Source organism: Capsicum annuum, chromosome 8 (assembly GCF_002878395.1).
Source record: "Capsicum annuum cultivar UCD-10X-F1 chromosome 8, UCD10Xv1.1, whole genome shotgun sequence".
Taxonomy (NCBI): domain Eukaryota; kingdom Viridiplantae; phylum Streptophyta; class Magnoliopsida; order Solanales; family Solanaceae; genus Capsicum; species Capsicum annuum.
Genome location: NC_061118.1, coordinates 168,894,025 through 168,916,725, shown reverse-complemented (window position 1 = coordinate 168,916,725; position 22,701 = coordinate 168,894,025). Strand labels below are relative to the sequence as shown.

Sequence of the window (22,701 nt, the reverse complement as noted above, 5' to 3'; positions counted from 1 at the left end):
GGGCGGAGCCGCCTTTTGTTTAGGGGTTCATTCAAACATATCCAGTAAAAAATTATACTATTTAATTTAAATCTGATTAAAATAATTTTTTATGTATATATAATAAAGGTTGAACCATTTTCGACTCGTTCGTATGTTCACTTCATCAATCAATCGTTGAACCCCTTCATAGTAATTCTGGATCTGCCACTAATTGTGATGACTCAACGACGTGTTTGATACAATGAAGCTAAAATGAAAGGAGTTTCACCAATTTTTCCTACCCCAGACCCAGAGTATCTTCGATTAAGAATTAATTAAGCTAAATTTGTCTTTATCAATAATATTTTGCGTCAAACGATTTGCTAAATCTAACAATTAGTAATTGTACTTTCACAAAGGTTGTTTTATTAGATTAATTAAAGACATATTAAGGTCTATTATTGTGTACGTTTGATAAACTTTACTAGCCACATGCAATGAAGCTGCATATCATTCATTTTCATCCTAATTAAAAAGTATGTCAATTAAATGCAGAAAAGGATAGAAAATGATTGCTATTATGAGTATTACTTACGTATCAAACTGTGGGGTTATATGGACAATTGAATCTTTTGAAATTTGAATATTTCACCAAAAAATAGTCCTAAGTCCACTTCACGTGGCTTAGAATATTGTTTGCTGGTTTTCTAAGTCTTGCTGCCAACTTTATTATCTTGTCATATATCATAAAAGACACCCCCGTTTTTGGGGCCTTGATTTGGACTGCCTGCACACAAAATAAATACTTGATCCATTTTCAAAAACATGATTTATTTTTTAAAAAGGGACGATTCTTATTTTAATAATATTTAATTTTAATTTTTCACATGCCGTATTTAAGATCACAAAATTAAAGGACAGTTGGTACATTTAACATAATTTTAATTTAGGACTATAAGATCTGTGGTAACTCATTTAGTTAGATACTTAATTGTGTATTAAGATTCAATAAAGGCACGCACTGTTAAGTTAACCAGAGACCGTAACAATTAAATACTACGAAAAAAGGACGTTTATTACGTAGTTGGTTGTTGAATAAGAGTGTAAAATGACTCAACAACTTTGATTCAAGTAATTAATGAAGGTATTGTTCAACAACATCAGGTTGAAAATACCCTAAATCAACTTGATTTTAATTTTTTCCAGATATCCTAGTGCCTTTAATTAGGATCCGACTCAAATGAAAGACGGAGGAAGAGTTTTATTTTATTTTTTTAAAGTAAAAATGATGATATTTTTCCTGTTTCTATATTTCATAGGTTCATGTAAAGAGGATATTTGGTTATTCTATGTTGTGTTTGAGTTAAGTTGATGCCATGCATTTATTTCTTAAAGTCTATTAGTCAATATTTTAATATATTTTCTGTAATTGGACATATATAATATTTGATGGTTACAATTTGCATGTTGCGGCTAGCTAGACTGTACAAGAGTTGTAGTGTATACAATAATCAAATGGCGGACACGACAAACTAATAAATCATGCAGAGATTGAAAAATAACGTTTATATTGTCTGTATAGTTTACTTCTTTTAAAATACATAAATAAATAAATAGTGATATGAGATGCTCAATGTTTATTATTATTGTTGGTTACACAGAAGACTAATATTAAAGTAGTCAAAAGTCATAGATGATGTACTAAAATCCAATTTGATTAGGGACAATTGTGCAGTAAGTCCATACTGTTGACTGTTGCAAGATCACAAATTATCTACTTTCATGCTTACCCACACATACACATACTACACTTTGGGATTAGTCAATTGCCATACTGCAAAGAACTCTTTGACTTTCTTTTTCAAGTGCATTGCTCTTTTTTCCTTCTCTTTGATAATAATATGTGCGCACCAAACTTCCACGCTCTTGATTATTTCATCGGACATCTGTTATCTCTCTCTAACATATATAATAGTATCTTTACCTACCAAGTTTTAGGCAACAACTTGAATTGTGACAATTAAACATTGACGAACGCAATTTCTTTATTTTCCCGTGCCCCAAAAATTGTGCTTTGACGTAGAAATGGTGTTTATTAGCCAATTTTTTATCCTACTTTTTGAAAAAATAGTCAATTATCATAAAGTTTCAAGTGAATATCACATGTGATGCTCGGTTTCCCCCGTAGAATTTAAAACCCTACAACAGTAGCCAGTATTTTCCAATTACAGTCTAACTACTTGTCAATTTTATCTGCTTTTCTTGGATTTTGGACTTTTAGCCCAATGATGAAAAAGCCCAAAGTTATAGACAAAAAAGGAAAGCCCAAAACCTGAATGGGTTAAGAAGGCCCATAATCAGATATGAATCGATCGGAATACTATTCCAAAATTGAAAAAATTTAATAACATCCCAACTTTTATAAAATTAATTAATATTCTTTTTATTAATTACCTAAATTTTTTATTTTTTGAAAAACATCTAAATATATTCATAAATTTTTGGATACATAATTAATGTAGTATTTTTTCTTAAAATTATATATCACAATATCATAATTATGTATATGGATGCTAATTATGTATTTGACAAAAAATATAGTTATTAATTACAATATTTTAAGTCTAAAACTATGTGTAATGAATGCTACATTCGTCAATATAGGCTAGTCCTGTTGGATCGGTTCGATCCACCCTGTAGTTTGATGAAGTTGGGCTTCAATTTTTTCAGTCTATTTAAGAACATGGCTTTTAAGCCCGAAACAATAAGCCCGTGGCCCAAAAAGTCAAATACATGCAACTATTTAGATTGGTTATTAGTATTTTTATTTAGTTCGAAAGATATAATGTCAAAAGTTATATAATTTCGCTATTAGAAGTATTTTTTTTGAGTGTTGGAGATTCAATTAACAAGTATTAATACCATGTAATATTGCCTGGTAATATTTATGTTTATTAACATTCTAAAATTAAATTACAAAATATTATTTTTTAAAAAGTGGATTGGCCCGTAAGGCTCGTAGCCCACAAAGTAATGGCGTGGGCTCGGTGTTTTTTGACCTATTATTTTAATGGACCAGCCTGGCCAGACTTGTCAAATTTAAATCCGTGTAGGTTAGTTCGGATGGATTGGGTCGGCAACTCTAATGAATGCGAATTATATATTAAAAAATAAAAAAATAAAAAAATAATTTGTAATTTAATAAAAAATAGGCATGCATAGTTAGAATTTATGTTAATTTCTCTTCCAAATTCCACCTACCCAAATCAGCTTCACAGTGACAGTGAAAGTAACATTCTCAGTCAAATTAACCGTTTTTCCCGATATGAGTTCGCCGGCAAATAAAACTGTTGGTGGCGTTCAACCGGTGACTACTTTTCTACTGAATATTTACTGTTCAAATGCTGTTATACACTGCCTTGTTCGTAAATCATATTAATCTATATTTAATTTAGGGTTTTAGCAAAGAAGGACAAGCTATAAAGTGTAGTGTAGAACCAGTAATCATTGGGGGTATGGTGTTAGATGTAAATGCCACATCTTCCATGCATTCTAATCCAAGGACCACCACTCCTGGAAAGGTACCAATTTGAACACTATCTCTGGATGATTGTCACGTATTGCTTCACAATGTATCAGCATTGTATCATACTGTATTGCTGTAATGAATATAATATTTGGATAAATTGTATCTGTTAGAATATGAATAGGAATAGCATATTGAATTCTACTTAGAAAAAGGATTGTAATGTAGTGTCCTATTCGGAATAGGATTGGAATGTAGTGTCTATTCTCAATCTGATAATTTAGATTCAACAATTCAATAATATTTTCTCTCATATTTTTCACATGGTATGAAATCAGGTTTTGTGAGAAAATTTCTGGGAAGAAAACTCAATAAGACAGCCCGGTACTTCAATTTCGTCCAATTTGAGCCCTCGCCTATTTTTTAAGTGTTGTGTGTGAAAACCAACACCACCACGAGGTGAGAAACACCCAGGCGAGCAAACCCCAGTGCTCGAATCTTATCTCCAGCTATCCACGTGCCGCCACGCACTGCCGGAACTTTCAGATCTGTGCCTCACGCGCTTCACGCGTCGATGCGTGCGGTTTATTCCGGCCAAGTTTTTTTTTCCAGCTAGGTCGCCACTTCATTACAAGGCTGTTCGAATGTTTTTTTCTTGATTCCGACAAGTCTTTCAAGATTCGATCACCGGAACCTAAATTCCGGCGACTTTTTTGGCAGTTTCTTTTTTTATTAGCCTCGCTTGTTCATTTCGAGGCTGCTTATATGATTATTTTCTGATTCCGAGCAACTTTCGAACATCAGATCTTATATCCGGGGACTTTCCTTTTTTGGGGCCAAATTCCAACAATATTTCTTTTTCATGATTAAATCTGAGGAGATCAGAAACTCAGATGTCAGAGCTTATGAAGAATCAACGAAGGGAAGGTCGAAGATCTCGACCTAGGTGTAGTTATTGTAAAAGGTTTGGACATACTCGTGATGTATGTTATTCTCGACCTAAGTGTAGTTATTGTAAAAGGCTTGGACATACTCGTGGAATATGCTATTCTTTGCATGGTCGACCATCCAAAAATGCTCATATTGCTCAGTCTAACACCACAGGTGATTAACGTGTATATTTATCTGACAAGGAATATAATGAGTATCTTCAGTATCAAGCAAGTAAGCATATATTTCTACCAATAGCCTCAACTGCAAAATCTCCTACCTTTGGATCATGGGTTGTGGACTTGGGTGCTTCTGACCATATTTCTGGTGACAAATCACTTCTGTCTGATATTGTTTATTTACAATCTCTTCCTGCTATTACTTTAGCTAATGGAATTCGAACAGAGCCAAAAGGAGTTGGACAAGCCAAACCCTTATCTTCTGTCACTCTAGACTCTGTTTTCTATGTCCCTGATTGTCCTTTTAATCTTGCATCTGTTAGTCGTTTGACATGTTTCCTTAATTGTAGTATAACTTTTTTTGATGATTCTTTTATAATGCAGGATCGCAAAACGGGATAGACAATTGACATAGGACATGAATCACAGGGCCTTTACCATCTTACCTTTTCAAATTCCTTCACAGCATGCTCCGCTACAGATCCTCCCGACCTTATTCACAAACTTTTGGGACATCCTAGTCTATTTAAGCTACAAAAGATGGTGCCTAGTTTGTCTAGTCTATCCACTTTAGATTGTGAGTCGTGTCAACTTGGGAAACACACCCGTGCTACTTTTTCACGTAGTATTGGGAGTCGCTCAGAGTCTATTTTCTCATTATTTCATTCCGATATTTGGAGTCCTAGTAGAGTCAGTTCATCCTTAGGATTTCGTTACTTTGTTACTTTCATCAATGATTCTTTTCAACATGTACTTGGGTTTATTTAATGAAAGACCGTTCCGAGTTATTCTCTATATTCAAAAGTTTTTATGCTGAAATACAAAATCAATTTGGTGTTTCTATTCGTGCTTTTCGTAGTGATAATGCCTTAGAATACTTATTCTCCTAGTTTCAGGAGTTCATGACTCATTAAGGAATCATTCACCAAACATCATGTCCATACACCCCTCAACAGAACGGTATAGCAGAAAGGAAAAATAGGCATCTCATTGAGACTGCTCGCACTCTTCTCATTGAATCCCATGTTCCACTGCGTTTTTGGGGCGATGCGGTCCTCGCATCTTGCTATCTCATTAACAGAATGCCATCATCTTCGATCCAGAATAAGATTCCCCATTCCATTCTATTTCCTCAGTCACATCTCTACTCTATTCCCCTTTGTGTTTTTGGGAGCACATGTTTTTTTCATAACTTAGCCCCAGGAAAAGATAAATTAGCCTTTCGTGCTCTCAAATGTGTCTTCCTTGGTTACTCTCGAGTTTAAAAAGGGTATCGATGCTATTCACTTGATCTGGGTCGCTACCTTATGTTCGCTGATGTCACATTCTTTGAATCTCAACCTTTTTATACATCTTCTGATCATTTTAATATCTATGAGGTTTTACCCATACCTCCAGTCTTACCCACACCAATCTTTGAGGAATCTACGGTTACTTCTCCATCTCCAGCTACAGTGCCACCACTTTTGACTTATCACTGCCGCCCACGTCCAGTATCAGTCCCAGATGATTCATGTCCTGCGCCTGACGCGTTCCCTTCTGCGGACCTGCCTCTTCCTAGTCAATTAGTTGTACTTTAAAAGGTATAAGATCCACTCGTAATGCTAACCCATATTATACTTTCTTGAGTTATCATCGTTTGTCATCACCCCATTATGCTTTTGTATCATCTTTGTCCTCTATTTCCATTCCTAAGACTACTGGTGAAATACTTTCCCATTCAGGATGGAAACAGGCTATGATTGATGAGATGTCTGCTTTACATACAAGTGGTACTTGGGAGCTTGTTTCCCTTCCTGCAGGTAAATCTACTGTTGGTTGTCATTGGGTTTGTACAGTCAAAGTCAAAGTTGGTCCAGATGGTCAGGTTGATCGACTGAAGGCTCGCCTTGTTGCCAAATGATATACATAGATATTTGGGCTTGATTATAGTGACACTTTCTCTCCCGTGACTAAAATAACATTTGTTCGTCTTTTTCTCTCTATGGCTGCCGTTCGTCATTGGCCTCTTTATCAGTTAGACATTAAAAATGTTTTTCTGCATGGTGATCTTGAGGAAGAAGTTTATATGGAGCAACCACTTGGTTTTGTTGCTCAGGGGGAGTCTAGTAGCCTTGTATGTCGATTGCGCAAGTCACTCTATGGTTTGAAACAATCTCCTTGAGCCTGGTTCGGAAAGTTTAGCACAGTTATTCAGGAGTTTGGCATGATTCGAAGTGGAGCTGATCATTCAGTGTTTTATCGCCATTCTGAACCAAATCTGTGTATTTATTTGGTGGTTTATGTTGACGATATTGTTATCACCGGCAATGATCAAGATGGTATCACTAACTTGAAGCAACATCTCTTTCAACATTTCCAGACTAAAGACCTAGGCAGATTGAAATACCTTCTAGGTGTTGAGGTTGCTCAGTCCATCTCATGTATTGTTATTTCTCAACGCAAGTATGCTTTAGACATTCTTGAGGAAACAGGAATGATGGGATGTCGACCCATTGACACTCCTATGGATCCAAATGCTAAACTTCTGTCAGGACAGGGGGAGCCACTCAGTGATCCTGAAAGGTATAGGCGGCTGGTTGGAAAGTTGAATTATCTCACAGTGACTAGACCTGACATCTCTTTTCCTGTGAGTGTTGTAAGTCAGTTTATGACTCCCCCTGCGATAGTTATTGGGATGCAGTTGTTCGGATTTTGCGATATATAAAGTCATCTCCAGGTAAAGAACTACTCTTCGAGGATCGAGGCCATGAACATATCATTGGATATACAGATGCTGATTGGATAGGATCACCCTCTGATAGACGTTCTACATCTGGATATTGTGTTTTAGTAGGAGGTAATTTGGTGTCCTGACAAAGTGTGGTTGCTCGATCTAGTGCCGAAGCAGAATATCGAGCCATGGCTGCAACAACTTGCGAGCTAGTTTGGATCAAGCAATTGCTGAGAGAATTAAAATTTGGAGAAACTGGTTAGATGGAACTTATATGTGATAATCAGGTAGCCCTTCATATTGCATCTAATCCAGTGTTCCATGAGAGGACCAAGCACATAGAGATTGATTGTCACTTTGTCAGAGAAAAGATACTCTCGGGAGATATTGTTACAAAATTTGTGAAGTCGAGTGATCAACTTGCAGATATCTTCACTAAGTCCCTCACCCGTCCTCGTATTAATTACATTTGTAACAAACTTGGTACATATGACTTGTATGCACCAGCTTGAGGGGAAGTGTTAGAATATGAATAGGAATAACATATTGAATTCTACTTAAAAAGGGATTGTAATGTAGTGTCCTATTAGGAATAGGATTGGAATGTAGTGTCTATAAATAGGGTCTCAATGTAATAATTTAGATACAACAATTCAATAATATTTTCTCTCATATTTTTCACAGTATCTTTTTGTCATTATATAATGCGAAGAGAAGTAGTGTACATGGCAGAGCTAGTGTAAAAAGACAAGATAAATGATAAAATAGGATTATTAAATAATAAGTAAAGATAGAGAAAAATATAAGGTAATGACGAGATCACACCAAAAATCGTTCGTTGCACAAAATTGGACCTTTTGTTGTTACCTAACGATGGTTTTAATGATAGGATATAATAAAGTTTAAGTAAAAATCGAAACAAACATTATATTTAAGCTAACAACACAATATAATAGGTAACAACCATCCAATCAAGCTGTAAGTTTAATGCTTGATACTCAAATTTTCAACAATATATCAATCTTGTCCAATAATTGTACTTTAGTGTGTGAAATTTGGTTAGCTTTGGATAATTGCAGCATGTGCCTCGTCACGGCTGCTGAAGCACCAGGGCCTAGGCTACATAGTTTTGGTTTTACAGATGATGTGCCTCGTCACGGCTGCTGAAGCACCAGGGCCTAGGCTACATAGTTTTGGTTTTACAGATGAAAGGTCAATATATCAATTCGAGAATTGTAACAACGTTAAGATAATTGAAAAAAAAAAACAGAATACACAATGGAGCGACAGACATTTCATACATATAGTGCAAAAGGAAAGGCTTTTTATTTCTTCCTATCACAAATCAAAGTAGTCCTTGTTTTGTGATAGAATTACTTAATGATAGTCATATTCTCGCTAGGTTAATTACTTGAAATCTCTCCCTCTAGCTTAAAGAAACTAGATGAACCATCGCTTTTGTTTCAATGAACTATTGAGGAACTTAAATTCGTAAATATGGAAGGACGATGCAGCACAAATGTTCATGAGAAATTTTCTTAAAAAGCCTTTGAAACATCAATGAAAAATAAAAAAAGCCCAAAAGTCATTTGCACCAATCTAGAGCTTTTGTGCTGCTGCTGCCCCTTGCTTAGTTAGAAAGATAGATCTTTTACAAGGCCATTTTCAATAAGGCTTGTCGTTGGCGCTCGCTTTTTATGGTGGAGCCATATGGTATCTTGTAGTTAATGGATGAATTCTTAAATCTTGCTTGATTTAGGAAGGTATGTGTTAAGAGATTGTTTAAGAATTTCATTTGCTATACATTCGACTTGCTTGCAATATTTAATGGTTTGCTCCAAAGTCCATATTGAAGTCCACTCGTATTTCCTCTATAACTCTGGATGCGGGGAAGACAATGAGTCCATACAAGGACTACTGAGTCATCCATCAGTGATGTCCAGATCACATTGCATGCAGCTCAATCATTCTATCGCGTACCTTGGATCTCACACCAGCACAAAGGTTCAGGCAGATTGAAAGAAATCACCTTGCATTTTTGTTCTATGTTGAGATTTGAACCCTGATCTCCAAGGTTTGCACCCACTTCATTGACCACTAGGACACATTAATTTTCATTAAAAGCCATCAGACAGTTTTCCAAAAGAAGATGCTAAAAATACCCCACAACAAGAAAATACTACAATTAAATGTCAGTACATGCAGATAGAAATCACACATGATTGTTCCACTGTCGTTTCCTCTATTGTTTCCTCTTAAATTGGGATAATTCAAAACTAAGTTGCTCGGGCTCTCCAAAAATGTTGCCGCACCCTTGTTGGATCCTCTGATAATGCACTACTTTGGGAGGATTCGACATGCACTCGATGACATTTTCAAAGAGTCCGAGCAACTTAGATTCAAAATGTTAGACTGAAAATATGTATTTGTCCTACAGAGTTATTAAATTAAGACAGAAGCCTAATCTGTAAATCCTGGTTTGCAAATGGGCTTCTTTACCAGCCTCTGCGCAGCCCGCAAAAAGATTCGCATCTTAATCTGTTACTCTGCTATTCAGGTTATCTTTTCATTGGGTGGTGTGGCTAGGAACGTTGCTGACTGCATCTCGAAGCTTGAAGCAAGACCATTTATGATAAGCGCTGTTGGATTTGACTTACCAGGTGAGTTCTCTCTACAGTTATCACGGTTCTGTTGCCACTCGTCCCATATACTATTGAGTTGGTTTTCTGGTAATAACTGATACATTTTCCCTCAAACATGGTTAGATACTTTCGACAATCCTCACTGATGGGATTTGTCGAAAGAACATGCTGTCAGGTTTGGAAAGGTGTTCTATCTTCGTAAGTGTTACTACATCAATCATCCATTCCAAGAAAATTCAACGTTTAGTGTGAATGATGTAAGTAGGTTATGTTCTCCTCCATCTTATAGTTTGGAGTATCATGCCAAGTGAAAGCAAAGTATGCAAAAATAGATCATTTGAATTTCCACCTTATCCATGGCTATGACCTTACGGGTGGAATCTACAGTCAAGCACTGTCTTACAGGCACAAAAATAGATCATTTGAATTTCCACCTTATCCATGGCTATGACCTTACGGGTGGAATCTACAGTCAAGCACTGTCTTACAGGCACATATGTTTATTATGATATAACTCCGCATTGAAATTTCCAATAATGAGATAACGTAAATGTTTTCAGATAGCCTGTAAGGAAAATTTATTCCTATGTCCATTGCAATATTCTTTTTGTGAACTTCCCATTCTCAGGTTTAGAAGCCTTTTTGTCTCATCGTTCTAGAACAACAAAATATTCTGATTGAGGATTTGGACGTGGTATTTCTAATTTTGTAGGAAATATGCTACTGGAACACTGGGAATCTGCTGGATTATCTATAGAGGGTAACTTTTAATGAAAAGTCAACCTATATGTGCATTTCCCATTGAACTATGTTACATGGGAAGAGGGTTCATGTATTAAAGATCAGTTGCAGAATTTGATTTAGTCATCCTTGATTAGGTATCCAGAGACATCAGGATATTGAAACTGCTGTTGTTTGTCATATCTATGATGAAAAAGGTGAAGTGGCAGCTGGTGTAGCTCATGTAGAATCAATTGTGAGTTGATTTAATATATGAAGCAGTTAAAAGTTAATATCCCTGTTACCTACTATTAATGTGTGTTTAATGCCTGTAAAACAGGAAAAATTTCTCACTCCAAGGTGGATAGAAAAGTTCAAGTGCAATATAAGCTCCACTCCAATACTGATGGTTGATGCAAACTTGACGCCTTCTTCTCTTGAAGCATCTTGTCAAAGTAAATTCCCCCTCTATACAATGTCACTGTAGTAATTCCATAGTGTATATGTACAACAGCAACAACAACAAACCCAATGTATTCGCACAAAGTGGGGTCTGGGGAGGGTAAAATGTATGCAGTCCATTGTGTATATGTAACCGGACAAATACTGAGCCGATTATTTTGTATTATCTATTGGGTCGCTAATATGTCTTGTATGTAAATAGCGTAAGGCACTCAATGTTGCTTGCTCTTTATCTACTACTTCTGTAATATTTTTAGATATTTATGAACTATTTGAAGTATTTTCCTCTCAGTTGCCGCTCAGGTTAATACTCCAGTATGGTTTGAGCCTGTATCAGTTGCCAAATCTAGAAGAGTTGCTTCAGTTGTCCAGTATGTGAGTTCTTGACACTTGTGTTTTCATATGCCTTTTTCATTTGGGTATTGAATAGAAGACCTGAAAATAAGAGTGTGCCGCATGTTTATAGTTCAAAAATCTGTGAAGATAACTAGCTTGTTGGTATATGATAATAAATGCAAAACCCTTCAACTGTATTTTCCAGTTTTTGCCTTCTGCGTGCTTCCTCAAACAACATATGTAGGCATTGCTATTGTTAGACCGAATCTGGATGCTAAATTTTGAGGTGAGCACAGTATTTCCAATTTTGTGAATGAGACAAAGAGAGGTGGGTTATTTTACATTTTAGAGGCCAAGAACTCTCGAGAAAACTTCTTGTATTCATGCTCTATTGAAGAATATATTGCTAAGTTTTCTTTATTGTGCTGAATATTAGAACTTGAAAGCTTCAAACACGAATGTAACTCATAGCAATTTGGCGTAAAGCACTTTAACAGAAAACATTGGTATCTAAGTAGTTCCTAGCATTGGGAAATTGCACGAGTCAGAAAGATTCTTTTTGGATTGGCTGTATATCTTTACTTGTGAGGCACAGAAGGTTCTTTTGTATGATTTTCTCTTCTTAGATAAGTAATATCATTGTTATAGTAACAAAATAATAAGGTTTTTGCAGGTAACTTTTGCATCACCTAATGAAGATGAACTTGTAGCCATGGCAAATGCAATATCTGGTAGAGACATATTTAAACCAATTCGGAGAGATCATAGTAGTGGTAAACTGTCCAAGGAATCTTTCTTCCAAATGCTTAAACCTGCTATTCGGGTTTTACTAGACAAAGGTGTTAAGGTAGTTGTTGTAACACTTGGATCAGAAGGGGTACTCCTATGCTCCAAAGGCAAGTCCAATCTTCAGAAACTTTCTTTCCGGGGAAACCAACCTCCTTACTTCAGTAGACGACTGTATGAAGTTGTTCATAAAGTTTGCCCAAAGGATCAAATTTTTGGTGCTTCAATGTGCGAGCCTATGTCAAATCTTTTTGCTGTCCATTTTCCTGCACTTGCTGCTTCAGTAGTGAGGCTTACAGGTGCTGGAGATTGCTTAGTTGGCGGAACAATAGCTTCTTTGTGTGCTGGTTTAGATGTCATGCAAAGTATAGCAGTAGGGGTTGCAGCTGCTAAAGTAGTTGTTGAAGTAGAAAGCAATGTCCCTGATGAGTATTGTTTGGCCAAACTAGCAGGTATATTCACATTATGTGCTATGTTTATGCATGACATTATACACATTCTCAATTCACATTGCGGACATACAACACGTAAATAGGCCAGCATGGTTTTCTTAAATTGTGAACATATTCTCTCCTCCAACTACTCTCCCTCAAAAAATAAGAATCTTCTTTTCCCTCTTTCTTCCTTTTTGTTTCCTTTTGGTTTTGTTTTTTCCATTGGATCCTTTCCTACATTTCTGGAAAAACATAGATGAATTACACGTAGAGGATGGAACATTTTGCTTTCTGTAGAAGCAATGATAGTTCACCTTAAGTGTGCTAGTCCCGTCTTCATAATTCCCAAGCTACACACATGTTGACCGACCATATTTTACGGATTGCAGTAAGATCAATTCGCATAAGGTTTGTTAATAATGATAATGTTTGATAATACCAGGTGTTGTTATTTTGCAGATGATGCAGGGTCTGTATACTCTGGTGCCACCATGCTTGTGTGTCAATCCAAGCTGTAGGTCACCAGGTCACCAAAGTATTCAAATTCCATTGTGTATCTTAATGTTCTTGCTGTAATCTGATCCAAATCAGAAACGGATCACCAAAGTTTGTGAACAAAAAATAACTAGCTGATGTTATCTCATATTTGTGCTAGTTGAAAGTAACAAGTCCGATAAAATAGTTGAAATGCAGAGTGTAGAGAGAAAGAGCATTGTCAAAAACTCTAATACAAAAGGGTAAATTAAAACCTTCTACAGATTGTATGAATGACTTCTCTAGTGTATTTAGAATTCTATGAACATACAAGCACATCGTGCATCATTCTGTTTTGCAAAATTTGTTCATTCCTTTTCCATTTGCATGGGTGTGTGTGAATCAGAATCTCCTACTTCCTCATCTGAATGGGAATCTGGAGAAGGGTTGAACTCGCCCGATGATTCTGAACAAGTCTGGTGCTGCTCTTCATCGTCATCATCAAGAGGTGATGAATTTCTATCAGGGTCCATGGCTTCAAGTTTTGCGATCTCGTCCTTGCTGCATATTTGCTTCAGTTCCTTCTGCTCCATTTTCACATGTTATATAACTTGTATTACTATCTCGTTAATTATGACAAAAGTTATAACTTGTTAATTACCATTTTTTTATCAGTTTATTAAGTAATCCCTTAAGTTTATATGTCTCTAATTAAATAGTGTGTATAACTAAAATTCATAAATAAAAGAGAGGAGATCTGACCAGCAACTTCTTGTTCTCTATTCTAAGTTGCCTGCTGGATTCTGCACACTCCTGAATCTGGAAAGTAAGAATATGATTTTCCTTCTTCAATTCCTTTCTCTTTGCTTTTAAAGCATTATAACTTTCCTACAAGTGAAATTAAAACAACCAACAAGAAAGGATTAACAAGAATGTAAAAAATATATTTACACAGCATGTAGGTTAAAATTCATATGCACCTACTCTTTGATAAGTTTTTGAATTGTCATCAATTGATTGATCCTCATTCCCTCTATTGAAAAGTAAAAAGTAAAATAAAAATTAAGCCAATAACATTGAGAAAATGTACAACAATATACCAAGTGTATTAGAGGGAACCATGACTCAAGAAAATAACAAGTAAAAATGTGAAAAAAATAGTCAATAAGAATTACCTTTTTGGAGACTGAGCATCACATTCTGCACCTTTATGGGTTCCCTTGTGACTTTCGGTCCTCAAGTTCAATTCAATTAATATATCATTTTGTTTAGATTTTTCAGTGGCCACTACGGCATCCTGAAATAATTATATATGTGAATTCACTTAGCGTTTGACCATAAATTTTGATAGCGATTTTTAAAAATTATTTTCAAATATTTGTTTGATCAGATTTTATCAATATTTGTTTCCGAAAATTGGCTAACATTATATTTTGAGACTTTTCAAATATTAAATTTTCATGTTTCAACTTCAACATCTATATATATCATGTCCAAATGGAAGTTTATTTTGTAATTATTTTTTAAACACTCTTTATCCAAAAAAAAAATGTTATTATTATCATTTTTATTAGTCAAGATTTAGCTGAACCCCTTTAATTAAAAAGTAACTACGCCGTCGATGGAAATTTACTTATTATAACATGTTAAAATATTATAAAAATAACTTTACAACTTACACCATTAGTATATATACCTTAAATCCCATCATATTAGTACCCCAACAAGCTAGGACAGTTTTGTGTGGGACTTTCTTAGGCAACCTTTTTCATTTATTAGATTTTTATTTACACCTTCCTCATGTAAACCTTACGTAGACCAAAACACAAAGTACATGGTCTTCAATCACTATAAATCAACTAACACCACCTGCGACTAAGAATAAAAATAATAACATATTCGGTTTTATTCATAATTTTCTTGGATGGTATCGAACTTGACTTTGATAGCATGTCATATTAGGTTTTCTAATTTACATCCTAAAAGCTAGCTCAAAAGAAAAGATTTACCCAATTCTAATATGAAGGAAAGAAGGATTGTCGTCTTTCACCGATGTGAGATTCATTTCATTCCTCTCCGCTCAAAAAAAAAACACGTGCAACTAATGACACCATATAAGAAATTGGACAATACATTAAGAAGTTTATTAAACATACATCTACAACGGGTAATTTTTATTTTTATTTTTCAAAAGGTTACATAGCTTATCAATTAAATTAAAGTATCCAACAATAAAGCAAATAAATAAAGGCAAGAATTAATGTGATAATTAAGCTTACCGGAATTTTGACTTTGATCATTGTTCAATCTATGTGGATATGTCTTATACTGCAAAATTGTATAGGCCAGAAGAATTATTATTATTAAAGAGAAAACATGCAAATAAACTAAAAGGTGCATTATATATATACTAAGTATACATGAAATCTGTATGTCACAAGGAATACTTCTTCATGTCAAATTCAATTTAAGATTTTAACCGGCAAATTTAATTATTAGTTTTTTGATTTATTGAAGGATTCTCATTTAATTTCCTATACCTTTTGGGATTTGGAAAACCATAACCCTGTCACTTTTTTATTGAGATACATGACTTCTTTGAACTTGAATCAAAAAGTTAAAATATTTATAACCTTCTCTGGTAAACAATTTAAAGAAAAACATAATTAGTAAAATCTAAATAAAAAAATAAAATATATGTAAATTTTATTGCTAGCAATCCATCTTTTAGTAATTGACTCGTCAAAAAGCACCTGTCCAAGATTCCATGCTTTGAACTTTTATTAAGCACTCCGTACCTATGAATTAGGGTCAACAGTAAAAGACAGAAATAGGGATAGAACAATAGTACTACTGACAAAATAAGTAATTCCATAACCCCCAAAGAAATAGAAAATTTTAATATTATTCTTTCCATTTTGTTTATTTTTTTAGCACACGATTGAGACACAAAATTCAATATTACTCTAAAAATAAAATTAAAAAGTAATTCTTCGACAACAATCACTACTACGTTACGTTAAGGAGGCCGCTTATTAGATAACAACATACTTAGTATATTTTCAACTAGTAGGGTCTGAGATAGACCCTCGACTTAGAATCAATAACAATATAACAAACACAATACATAAAATATTTTTATTAGCTAACAAACTACTCGTTTGCGATGAGGTATAAGAAATAAACAATCTCATGATAAAATAAAGGATTATTTTAGTATCTCATATTTGTTTGGAGGTATTAGGTATGACCGAAATTATTTATCTCATCATTTATGAATAACTAATCTCAGAATTAATTATTTCAGAATAATTTTTTCCCAACCAAATGATCCCTTGGTGTAAAAATTATTTCGAATTAACTAAATATTCCAAATTAAATATAAAATAAAATTAATTTCAAATTTTATCACAGAATCAAACATACTCCCTTTGTTCGCTTTTACTTGTCACTAATTTCCTAATTGAATTTCTACTCTTACTTTTCATTTTTAAGAGAAAACAACTTTATTTTCCATTTTACCCTTAACATTAATTGTTTTTTCTCCAAATTAATTTCAAGATATAATGTAAACAACATTTAACAGGTACAATGGTAAAATAGTTATGTCGTTAATTATATCAACTCAAAATGTTACAAGTAAAATCGAACGGAGAGATTACTAGAGTAAGTATACTCTCAAATCCAACAGTATCTAGTACTCCCTCCGTTCCAAATTGAGATAACATATTGATTAAAAAAATAATTAATAATATGCTTAGTTTATAATAGTAGCCATGATGTTTACATTTTAATTTGAAGAAAAAGTAATTAATACAAAGGGTAAAACACGAAAAAAAAATTTATCTTAGAAAATTTGGGACGGAGGTAGTACGACCTCAATACCAAAACAGGCCTTAAATTTCTTGTTTTTGTAATTATGAATTTATGATAATTCCATTTATTACTGAAAACAAATTGTATTAAAAAGACTTGAAAACTATGTAGTAATAATATTCCATAAATGTGAGCAATCTTTTGTGTTAAGCGATGTCATTGTCATAATGAAGTTTCATTACTTTTGTGAAAAGGTGCATAAAATGATCATGAAAAGAATTTATGTTCTCTCATTTTTTGGACCTCTAAAATGGCAAGTCTTTGTACCTTTCTATGAAAAAAAAAATAAAGACTTTGGATCCTTTATAAATCACCTTTCACTTTCCTTTTTACACAATGACCATTGTCCCCCCACCTGGCCTAATTCTTTTTTACTCTCTGAATTCCACAGCTTTGTTTTTTGTCAAATCAATCACAGGCTCTTTGGACTGTTGTTGAACAATGTGCATATTTTTTCAAGAACAAATTATTCACTTTCAGTCACATTTGCTCTTTTTACCTTGAGATATGGACACCCTTTTGGAATCTTGGGTTATAGGCATTCTTTTCTTGCCTTCATGAGTGTTATTTCCAAAAAAAATTGAAAAGGTAATTTGGGTTTATCTGTTTTTTTCTTTTATTTTGTTGTTTGGGGTTCTGTAGTTTTTGGGTATCTTTTAGTGTATTAATGTATGTGGTGACCTGCATTTCTGTAAGATTGTTGTTTTGGGGTTTGTTTTTGTAAATCTTGATCTACTTGTATCAAAGATTCATCAGCTCAGTGTAGTTATATTTCTTGAGTTCTTTGAAAATAAACTGCATATATATATGTTTCTGTTCAGATCCAAATTTAGTACTTTACCAAAATGAGAATGAGTAAGTCCATTATGCTTGTTTGCCTTGTCCGGTTACAGTAATGTGAATCTTTTTTCTAGTTATTTGTCCATTGTGGAGCCTTGGAGTAACCGGTAAAGTTATTTGTTGCCTCTGGCAGAAACGCAAGGTAAGGGTGCGCACAATACACCCTTGTGGTGGGCCCTTCCCCGAACACTGTGCATAGCGGTGGATTTAGTGCACCGGACTGCCCTTTTTTTTGTCCATTGTGGGGTGGAGTGGAGGTACAAGCTAATGTATGTGTTCGGCCGAATCCAGTAGTTTCAGTTCAAACCGCGTGTTTGTATTAAGAAATTCACTAAATATATATATATATGAAAATTAAATTCATAATGCAGTCATTACCACCTTGTGTCGCTACGACGCTACCCTAGAATTTAGTATCCATAAAGTTCAAATCTTGGCTCCGTTTCTTACTGTGGACAATACAGTGAACTCTGTCTATCCCAAAGCTCCTTCGGTTTAAGTTCCTGTTAAATAGTTCTTCACACAAAGTTCAGTAATCTCCGTTCTCATTATGGATAAAATGGTTACCATTTGAAGTCTTAAAAGAAAGAAGCTCGGCAAAGTATTATGCCAGTTGGCTGTTGGTGTAGTTTTAAAGACCTATAACTTATTATGATTCGACGCATTATTTGATGTTTTTCCTTTTCTGTTTCACTTGTTTGTTTCTGTTTGTGTTATCCGGTGAATCCAGGTCCATTTTCCTTCGCAAAATTAGAGCTAGAAAGATGATTTTACTTCTTCAAACTTTACATGTTAGGTTGGTTAGATTGTTGTATGTATTAAATATCTCAGTAGAATAGATTCTACTCAAAAGTACCTATACCATTTTCGCTGCCTTCCTTTTAAGTCCACTTTACCGTAATGAATAGAGAAATCTTTCAGGTACTGGATGCAATTCTATTATTAGGGGAAAGGGAAAAAAGCTAATGTTTTGATCTAAGATGTAGTTAGTGTCTAGGTTTAGATATGAGTTCCATGTTGCCAACTATTCAAACTTCTTTGAGGTGACATTCCCAAAGACCATAGCACTTAAATACAGTCACATGTTTGCTCCCTGCTGTCTGACAACAACAACAAAATACCTAGTAGTCCCATAGGTGGGGTCTGTAGAGGGTAGAGATGTTGTTCCCATGCAAGAAAGCGGATGTCTCATGTCCAAAGGTAATTCTTTAGGTGTCATCTTTTCATCGATCTAGTCCTATAGTATGTGATTTTACCATGTGCGTTGTGCACCTCAAACTGAGCAAAATGCAGCTAGCGTTTAACCAACTTGAGGCTCGATTACCGTATCATTTGACGATGCTGTACGGAACATTTTCAGATATCACTGTGCTTATTTGTGTGTCAATTTTGTGGACATATAAGATACGAACATATTTGTGTGTTAATTTTGTGGGATTGTGCATCCTACATTGGTTGAAATTGGAGTGGTTGACCGTTGGTTTTCCTTGTTGCAGGTAGAAACTAGGTATTGAAGCATTCCTAGTTTGGCCTTGATCATGAAATCAAAATTAAAGAATGGCTTGTGTTCTGCGGTGCCTCTTCATTTACAAGGTGAATCTGCAACACGTTTTTGCATGTTTCCCAAAGTGAAGTCAGTTTGCTGTAGTCCAGGCAACACACCTGTTTACCTTAATGTGTACGACTTGACACCCGTTAATGGCTATTTCTACTGGGCAGGCATAGGTGTCTTCCATACAGGGGTGGAAGGTGAGTCCACATTTAATTTTTGATGTATGTTTTTGAGATCAAGACCTTATTTTGGTCTGGGTTCTTGATACATTCATCTTGTTTGTTTGGAGCATCTACTCTATGTTAAGCTCGTTGGCCTAAAAGTCCATCCTTGGGAAACTCATAATCTTAAATGGTTCTCAAAATTTAGAGCAGCAACAAAAATACTTGTGTTAATGACAAGTGAAGACGACAAAAGTGGTAGCTCACTAGAACTCTCTCTTGCGCGCGTGTGCGTGCATCTGTGTATCTCACTGATGAGTAAGGTAAACACAATGAAATAATGGCATGACAATTGTAGTGATGATACTACATCAGAATTAAGTTATTGCATGTCATATAGTATTAGAGTCAAAGCTGAAACATACTCTCTCAAAAAGGGAAAACATGGTGCTGGCGATGTTTTATGAAGGCAGGAACAGTTAAGCGTAATGATTAAATTCAATTGTTGATCAAGATGAATTAGTTATTATTTGATTTGAGGTGTCACAATTGTCAAAAATCCACCAGAAGTGTTTGACCCTTAGTCTTTGGCATGCATATCATACTTAAGGACACATAGGAAGAATCCATTCTTACTTAATAAAACACAAAATAAGTAAATATAGGGAGAATGCACCTAGCTGTATGTTGTGTAGCACTATAATGGAAAATCTGAGCAGTAGTTGTGTTGCTGCGTCTTGAGATCCTAATTGCCATGGTTCCGCAGCATCACAGGAGCAATTGTGAAGTATAGCCACTCTAGAACAATTTGGCTTCTTTGACTGCTCTGCTTCCCTCTCACTCCCCCCCCACCAAAAAAAAAAAAAAGAGAGAGAGAGAGAGAGAGAGGGACTGAATTTCTTCCACCTTGTATGGGTAGTGAAGATGTATAGAGCACTTTAGTTGGTTGTTGACCAATGGAAAGCATGGGATCAAAAAATTCAGAATTGAGAATTCTCCTCACTCTTTTCCATCGCGATTTTCTCTTCGTGAATACATATTTTTCTATCTGTGTAAGAGTTGATTATGTAAGAATTTATGTTTTTCTTGTAAAAGTTCCGTAGTGAAGTACAAATTCAATTAGTCTACTTTCTTTTTCCTTGAGATGATGAGACAATAATATATTCTGGTACATGTTTTCTCAAAATGCTCTTCATCAATAAAATATTAGTATATTTTCAAATGCTTTTATCGTATTTGCAGTTCATGGTGTTGAATATGCTTTCGGAGCACATGACTATCCAACAAGTGGTGTCTTTGAGCTTGAACCTCGACAGTGCCCTGGCTTTAAATTTAGAAAGTCGGTGTTCATGGGAACAACATATCTGGATCCTATCCAGCTTAGAGAATTCATTGAGCGCCAATCAGCAAACTACAATGGTGACTCATATCATTTAATTGCTAAGAACTGTAATCATTTCTCAGATGATATCTGTTACAGGTTGACTGGGAAACGGACACCTAAATGGGTGAATCGGCTAGCTCGAGTAGGTATGTAATCAATCATCTGCACTGTGTTTCTAGTTCTTGTTTATTTCCCAATATTTAAATGCTACGTGCTAAAACAAAACCTTTGCCTTGCCTCTCTGATTGCTCAAATATTAACTTCAATTGTCATTCTTTTAGCTAGCCTTTCTTTCTTTGTTTCATTTTTCTCCTCTTACTTGTCTGCTATTTGGAAAGCTGAGTTATATGACGAACCAACTGTCAAGCTACATATGTCAGCCAACTTTTTTGATTACATGGACGTGAATTATAACAAAGTGATCGCTGTGGCAGAGCCGATCTATCTGTTTGTATCTTGTCTGTCTTCATTTTGCTTGTTGAACTGAAGTCATAGTAAATTTGCAAAGGAGCAAAAAAGTGAATTCTATTGATCTCTTCTTTGTTACTTAATAAAACTGTATATTTCTTGTCTTCAAAAGTAAAAAAACGAACTTTTTTGGCTATTCCTCTAGGTTCATTGTGCAACTGCATTCTTCCAGAAGCCCTCAAAGCTTCTACGGTGCAACATGGCACAAATGCGCAAAACTATGACAGTGAGAAGAGGAAACTAAGAAGTTCTTTCAACTGTTTGTCTTCGATCTCTATGCGTCAAGGTGAGAAAGAAGTATCAATATCATCGCTGTTCTTGCACTCTCACTACAAAGGCTGTCTGCCTCCTTGGGAATCCAAAAAATCTAGAAGCAGGTCTTTGAAGGAAGGATAAGGTCTTCGCAATCCTCTATATGGAAATCCTGTGTGAATACTGACTTCTTCGTCAGAATACATTGCTAAGTATAGCCATTCGTGAGCTTGTTGAAATATTCTCGGGCCTGCTCGCTGGCTGAGGTGGCTTTCCTGTGGTGATTTATGCACATTCTCTGAGTTCAGATTCTGGTGTTACAAGTTCTGCCGAAGATCAAATGTCTGCATCAGTGTTTTGAGTCCCAGAAATGTATTTGTTTGTTAATTCTCTGCCCTTTTCTTATGTGATACTTAAAACAGAGAGGTTCTTGTTTCTCCGATGGTAGAAATTTAATTTGCACGAGTATGAGCAATTGGCAAACAATTTTCTTAAACCAAATTATGACAAATATACCAACATCACTTGAGCAAAATCCTGCATAAGCCAGTGTTAGTACCCTCTTTAGTAGATGGGGACACTGGACTGGATACTAAACAATGCTATATTGCAGCATATTCTAGCCAATTGTGATTATGTTAGATAAAGAAGATTACATGAAGCTCCTGTTTATGTGCTGCGTACAATAGATACAACATGATTTATGTCCTGACCCCGTGCATAACGAGAGCTTAGTAAATTGAGTTGTCCTTTTAAGGCGCAAAACTTGCAACTATAGTGCCTGTGCCTTGTTTTACACAGCTATAAAGCTGCAGTGGTTTCAATTATAATAGGTGAGATATTTGGCCAGCTAAAACAATTTGGCAGAACATGTGCCACAAGTTTATCATACTCCCAAAAGGACCAAAACTATTAGCTGTCTTCTTAAGATCTAAGTATCAAAGGAAATCTTTTGACAACTTACGAACTTGATCTTAAGATAATAGAATATAGTTGCTCTGATTG

General features: G+C 35.1%; 2 protein-coding genes and 1 long non-coding RNA gene across 9 annotated transcripts; 2 read left to right on the top strand and 1 right to left on the bottom strand.

Moving 5' to 3' along the window:
- Positions 1 to 3,153: 3,153 nt before the first annotated feature.
- On the top strand, positions 3,154 to 13,457 carry LOC107840393 (pseudouridine kinase). Of its 7 annotated transcripts, XM_047395150.1 has the most exons (11): positions 3,417 to 3,542; positions 3,826 to 4,591; positions 4,981 to 6,179; positions 6,321 to 9,383; positions 9,867 to 9,969; positions 10,664 to 10,711; positions 10,830 to 10,927; positions 11,012 to 11,126; positions 11,426 to 11,504; positions 12,133 to 12,707; positions 13,149 to 13,457. In XM_047395150.1, exons 5-11 carry the CDS (start codon positions 9,939 to 9,941, stop codon positions 13,205 to 13,207), a joined length of 1,005 nt encoding a protein of 334 aa, XP_047251106.1. In that variant the 5' UTR covers positions 3,417 to 3,542; positions 3,826 to 4,591; positions 4,981 to 6,179; positions 6,321 to 9,383; positions 9,867 to 9,938; the 3' UTR covers positions 13,208 to 13,457. The 7 variants fall into 7 exon arrangements, with proteins under 7 accessions (XP_016539733.2, XP_016539732.2, XP_047251106.1 ...); XM_047395148.1 differs by having other exon boundaries at positions 4,981 to 9,383; XM_047395149.1 differs by having other exon boundaries at positions 3,826 to 6,179.
- On the bottom strand, positions 13,345 to 14,438 carry LOC124886497. The gene is made up of 3 exons (XR_007043792.1): positions 14,148 to 14,438; positions 13,926 to 14,051; positions 13,345 to 13,747 (listed from the first exon to the last, which is right to left on the bottom strand). It is a non-coding gene; the product is annotated as an uncharacterized LOC124886497 (long non-coding RNA).
- Positions 14,439 to 17,263: 2,825 nt separating this feature from the next.
- Positions 17,264 to 22,164, top strand: LOC107840394 (deSI-like protein At4g17486). Its single transcript, XM_016684249.2, has 4 exons — positions 17,264 to 17,627; positions 19,376 to 19,628; positions 20,835 to 21,122; positions 21,590 to 22,164. Exons 2-4 carry the CDS (start codon positions 19,418 to 19,420, stop codon positions 21,838 to 21,840), a joined length of 750 nt encoding a protein of 249 aa, XP_016539735.1. The 5' UTR covers positions 17,264 to 17,627; positions 19,376 to 19,417; the 3' UTR covers positions 21,841 to 22,164.
- The last annotated feature ends 537 nt before the right edge of the window (positions 22,165 to 22,701 follow it).

Coding starts and splice junctions, on each gene's coding strand:
- LOC107840393 (XM_016684246.2), top strand. CDS start 3,287: ATGAGTTCGCCGGCAAATAAAACTGTTGGTGGCGTTCAACCG. Junction 3,543..9,866: donor GGACCACCACTCCTGGAAAG/GTACCAATTTGA, acceptor TCTGCTATTCAG/GTTATCTTTTCATTGGGTGG. Junction 11,505..12,132: donor AGAGTTGCTTCAGTTGTCCA/GTATGTGAGTTC, acceptor CAAAATAATAAG/GTTTTTGCAGGTAACTTTTG.
- LOC107840394 (XM_016684249.2), top strand. CDS start 19,418: ATGAAATCAAAATTAAAGAATGGCTTGTGTTCTGCGGTGCCTCTTCAT. Junction 19,629..20,834: donor CTTCCATACAGGGGTGGAAG/GTGAGTCCACAT, acceptor TCGTATTTGCAG/TTCATGGTGTTGAATATGCT. Junction 21,123..21,589: donor GAATCGGCTAGCTCGAGTAG/GTATGTAATCAA, acceptor CTATTCCTCTAG/GTTCATTGTGCAACTGCATT.